The sequence below is a fragment of the Rhagoletis pomonella genome, unplaced genomic scaffold, assembly GCF_013731165.1.
Source record: "Rhagoletis pomonella isolate Grant_MI unplaced genomic scaffold, Rhpom_1.0 Rhpom_scaffold_00005, whole genome shotgun sequence".
NCBI classification, from domain to species: domain Eukaryota; kingdom Metazoa; phylum Arthropoda; class Insecta; order Diptera; family Tephritidae; genus Rhagoletis; species Rhagoletis pomonella.
In genome coordinates this window covers 13,094,022-13,099,629 of record NW_023458559.1, presented here as the reverse complement: position 1 = coordinate 13,099,629, position 5,608 = coordinate 13,094,022, and the positions used below count along the sequence as shown (strand labels likewise).

General features: G+C 38.2%; 1 protein-coding gene across 1 annotated transcript; it reads right to left on the bottom strand.

The window, feature by feature from the left end:
• Positions 1-404: 404 nt before the first annotated feature.
• On the bottom strand, positions 405-2,818 carry LOC118740005 (secreted RxLR effector protein 161-like). The gene is made up of 2 exons (XM_036471505.1): positions 2,105-2,818; positions 405-479 (listed from the first exon to the last, which is right to left on the bottom strand). The coding sequence occupies exons 1-2, from the start codon at positions 2,816-2,818 to the stop codon at positions 405-407; spliced, it is 789 nt and encodes a 262-aa protein (XP_036327398.1).
• Between the last annotated feature and the right edge of the window lie 2,790 nt (positions 2,819-5,608).

Genomic DNA, 5,608 nt, shown 5'->3' with positions numbered 1-5,608 from the left:
TCTGTCAAATTCGTTAAGAGAGGAATAGCGGTCTGAGATCGGCGCAACCTTTGTATTCTCTCAATCGTGGTGGTCTAACTGGTATATTACCACGGCAGATGAAAGTTTTTTCTTCTTTTAAGTAGTCTTGGCGTAGAACCATTTCGCGGCTTAAGTTTTCAACGAAGCAGTACATAAGGTAGTACACGTGGGGCACGCTTATCCGGACGTCCTCGAACCACGTCCCTTTAGCTACCGATGAACGGGTCCTTTTGACACAAACCCCACGGGGCATAGAAAAAACCCAAACTTGCCGTCGTTTCGCCTACTCATGGGCACCTTATGAAAGGGGCATAGACTGTTAGTTGGGATCAAACCGTGCTCCTCCGCGAATTGAGTCCCCTTCTCATGGGTCCTCAATTCCATCACCAAACAAGCAAAATTCCATTCTCCGCCTTTAAGAAAATTCCTTGCGTTAGCGCTTGTGGAAGGACGTTTTTCTAGAAACAGAAGGATTGCATTTATGAACAATTTTCATATACGATAATTACTTACCAGCCATTTAAAATAACAAAAATATGTTTGTAGCAATCGAAATTAAATAGTGCGTATAAATTTCGCGTACAAAATGAAATGCACCGTTATACTTAGAAATAGAACCATACCCAACACCCGAAAGAAACCACAGGGACAGTAAATAAATATTTGCCATGGAAAGATTTATATTTTTAATGCTCACTGGGTTATATTTTACCTTCTTTTGTCTCTAATTCTTTTGCATATTTTGGAGTTTGACAGCTGAACTCCGCCATTTAATTTGCATATGCAACCAAAGTCAGACGCATGATTTTGAAGGTGTTTTTATTCAATGAATTGTGATTAATTGGTTAATATTAAAGTCATAAAGAAAGTTATAACTAATCGAGTAAATTGTAAAGTGAAGGAGAATATAAAAATATTTTGCTAAATGCGATAGCATGAACGCTCTTCGAAAACATATGTTTGAAAGTGCTAAATGTTGCATTTTAAATGCAGCAAAAACACTGCATTAAGTGTGAGAGCTGCAATTCATATTTGGCAACCCTGTATGTTTTGTACATTCTTTATATTGTTCTTCAATAAAATACTTCTTTCGCATTTAGCAAATGTACATTTACGCGAGTTCGAAATCGTATGCTTTTGACAAACAGCCGTGTTCAAGTCGCTTATTCAGATCTGTATCTATTACGATCAATTCTCACGCAGTACAGTACAGTAAAAACATTACAATACTTGTTAAAGCAATTACAACGCTTTACTGAACTGGTTAACACAATTAAAGATAATGTGCAAAAAACCCTACTGAAAAGGAAAAAATAAATTTTAAACCCAAAATTCAATACAAAAACTTGAATTGTTTTAACCATAACCGAACATATCTTTGTGTATGTATTCATTTGTCGGTGCTGTCAACTAAAATTTCCTCACTTAATTCGGAATCAAAACAAACAGAGTTGACCAAAAATTGATTCAGATTTCTATCATCATCACATCGATGTTGAATTTGGGTAACTTTTCTTTATCCAAATAATCTAAAATAATAAATGAAATCTCGATCGGCGATCACTGAAACGCAGCTAGCCACTGTATACGCGAAAAAGCAATGTTACCAGTTTTTCGCATTAAGGGCCGGTTGTTCAATGTCTGGTTATCACTACCACTACACTATCGACGATTTCGACATCATGCATGTAACATGTGATCGATAAAGCAGTCGTTGTTCTTAACCGATGCTTCTACCTCCAATTTGTGCTAATGAGACATTGAACAACCGGCCCTAAACCATGTTCGATTGTGGAAATTTTGGAAGATCACAGGGTTGCTTTTAACATTTAGATTCTTAATGCAAAAATGGAGTAGCATTTAGGGTTCGAATTTTGTAGCTAAATGCGCTAAATGTGCTTTTACGCGTAAGCAAAAAAAGCCCATAATTCATCGATTACAATGTTATATTATAACACCCTCACAAGAGATTCAATTCATAAGTATTTCATTTAATTATTTAGTAACTATTCAATAATTCGATATTGAATTTAAAAAGGAAACCATATTGTTCAATAAATTGATATAATTTTGAAAAATTTACTGGTTTAGTAATTATATTAGCAATCATTTCACTTGTGCTTAGGAAACTAAGTTTAATTATGTCCTCAGCAAGCTTTTCACGGATGAAGTAGTTCTTGACATCGATGTGCTTAGTACGAGCATGATAATTGTTGTTTGTAGCTAGTTTGATCGCTCCTTGATTGTCACAGTTGAGTTGTATTGAAGGTGTCGCATCAGCAAATAGTTCACCTTCAAATCGTTTTAACCAAAGCGCTTCTTGTATTGCAGCTACCATTGACATAAACTCAGCTTCTGTGGATGATAACGCTATTGTAGGTTGCTTACGTGTGGCCCACGAAATGGCACCTCCTTGCAAGACAAATACGTATCCGGTGTTAGAACGACGTTCGTCCTGGTTACCGGCCCAATCAGCGTCACAATATCCCACCATTTGATCGTTGGAATCTTTTCGATATGTTAATTTCAGGTCTATAGTGCCTTTTAGGTACCGAAGCACTCTCTTCACCGCTGTCCAATGTGCTCTGCCATAATTTGTGTTATAACGACAGAGCGCACTTACTGCAAAGCTAATGTCGGGGCGACTAATTTTTGCATCATACATGATGAAACCGATAGCTTGTTGATACGGGATCAAAGACATTTCTTCTCGTTCAGCAACTGACTTGGGGCACATTTCTTTTGACAAGCGCTGATTTAGGTCCATAGGCGAACTAGCCGGAGTACATTCACGCATGTTACATCGTTCTTGAACATCTAGCAGGTACTGTTTTTATCTATAGAATCCGATCCATCGTTGTTTTGCTAAACATTCATGCCAAGTATGGATGTCGCAGGCCCCATGTCCTTCATTTTAAATTGTGTAGATAAGTCCGTTTTAAGTTTTCTAATAATTGCCTTGTTGTTTCCGAAAATTAAGATGTCATCAACATATACAGCCAATATGATAATGTTCTGCCCTGAGTTGTTGAAATAAACACATTGGTCAAAGTCCGATATTTTAAAACCAAGTTTTTGTATCAAAACAGAATTTAGCTTTATGTTCCACATACGACTGGACTGCTTCAGTCCATATAGAGACTTACGAAGTCGGCATACCTTATTGGTCTTATCATAAAAGCACTGTAAGAAGGCTGATACTGCATCCATCTGATGAACAGTAAAGTCGAATTTAACGGCGGTGGCCAAAAGAAAGCGGATTGATGAGTACCGTGCAACTGGGGAGTACGTTTCATCGTAGTCGATGCCTCTGACTTGCGAGAAGCCTTTTACTACAAGGCGTGCCTTGTATCGGTTAATTACGTCATCGGAGTTCCTTTTTACCTTAAACACCCATTTGGCCTTTCTTCCAGGTGGCAGATCTGCTAGCTCCCAACTGCCGTTTTGCATTAACGCGTTATACTCACTTAGCATAGCATCATTCCATTCTTTGCTATCAGCGCCGCTCAGTGCCTCTCGTACGGTTAATGGTTCATTTGTATTACTTACTGCTGCTATCAGCCCGGGGCACGTTGCTCCATCCATTGCTTGGATGTTACTTTCATCGTCAGAGATTTGAATGACTGACATCTCGCATGATGAATGATCTTGAGGATTCTCCTCCTCACTGACATTATCATCACCCTCACTGAATCCGAAAAAATCAGATTGATCAGCAGAAAAGTTATTGCCTACGTTTGAAGCATTCGAAATTTGTTGATGCGAAGTATACTCATTCGCAATTTGAACCTGTGATGAATTTCATTTTTCGCTTATTTTAAAATTTGATAAACCCTCAATTAATCCAAGAGATTCATCGTCATCACTGGAGTCGGCGTTATCATCGAAAGATTCAATTCCTTGCGCGTTTGCATTTCATGTTTCTGCACATGGCGCCTTAGTTTCAAAGAATAATACATCACGACTTATCAATGTTTTCTTTGTTTTTCTGTTATACAGTTTATACGATTTTGCTGTTTCACAGTAACCCAGAAAAATGCATTCGTATGATTTCGAATCTAGCTTGCGTCTTTTCTCTTTTGGTATATGTACCATGGCCATACATCCAAAAACTGGAAGAGAAGTTAAATCCGGTTTCAGTGTGGTCCAAATTTCCTCTGGTGTAGTATTTTTCATGTCCCTGCATAGAGTTCTATTTATTAAAAAAGCTGTTGTGGCAGCTGCCTCTGCCTAAAATTGTGTATGCAAGTTTGCATCATACAGCATGCAGCGTACTTTTTTTATGATCTTCCGATTCATGCGCTCAGCAACGCCATTTTGTTAAGGTGTACATGCTGCTGTAAACTTATGTACAATTCCGTCCTTTTTCATAAATGTTTTCAATTTGTCGTTGCAAAATTCTTTGCCATTGTCGGATAGCAGTATTTTAATAGTAGAGTTTTGTTGATTTTCAATCAATTGGTTAAAGATTAAAAATGTATCAAAAACCTCCTGCTTGCTCTTTATAGGGTAGACAAACACCTTGCGGCTGAAATTATCAAGGAACGTTAGTAGGTATCGAGAGCCACCGAGTGATTTCGTTGACATAGGTCCACACACATCTGTGTGTATTATTTGCAAAATTTGCGTTGCACGACTACCTATTTCTTTAAACGATGCACGAGTTTGTTTGCCTTGTGCGCATATAGTACATGGATCTAAAACTCCATTCGGCAAAACGAAACCTTGTACTGACGATTTTATGCGATTTAAATTTGTCTCACAGGCATGCCCCATTTGTCGATGCCACAAATCGCCACTTACTGTCGCTGTCAATGTCGGAGCACTTCGTTCTGTTGTACAGCTCAGTCGATACAAATCGTCGACAAGATTTTGCATTTCTATCGAAAATACGACAGTTCACATCATTAAAAACAAGCGTCTTACCTTGCTTAAACTGGCTACACACGACGAACATCTGCGCGCACATATGCGCCAACATGCTCGCTGTCGTTTGCTACAGACGGCGAGCGGCTCATATGTGATTTTGTCGTGGTAGCGTAAAGATGATTAGCAAAGACGCAGATGATGCGATTGCAATGCTTTCCACTTAGCTTTTTATATGTATGTGTTACTTAAATTTATTTATATTTTACTTGTATGTATGTACTAGAGGTATACGCCGCCGGGCCCCGCCGCCGCCGTTTTTTGCCATTTCTCACGCGCCGCCGCCGAGTTACGAAAATATCGGCGCGGCGGCGGCGGCGGCGGCGTTCGGCGCCTAAGGAATTTTGTACAAAATTTTCATGTTGTATGCACACTGAACTAAATCGTTTGAAGGAACTACCCAGCAAACAATTAGGTTTGATTTACATTTGAGAATGATTTGATATCAAAGTATTCTCAAATATCAAAGGTTTGAAAACGATTTGATATCGATTTGAAAATCATAGCATTCTCAATAAAAAGGGGAGTTTATTCTCCATTTGAGAAAATTGTTGATTCTCAAATGTGCTTCAAACGTTAATTATGAAATGTGCTTCAAACGTTATTTATCAAATTTACCTCAAATGTATTTATAAAATTTATTATGTTAAACGAATTTTTT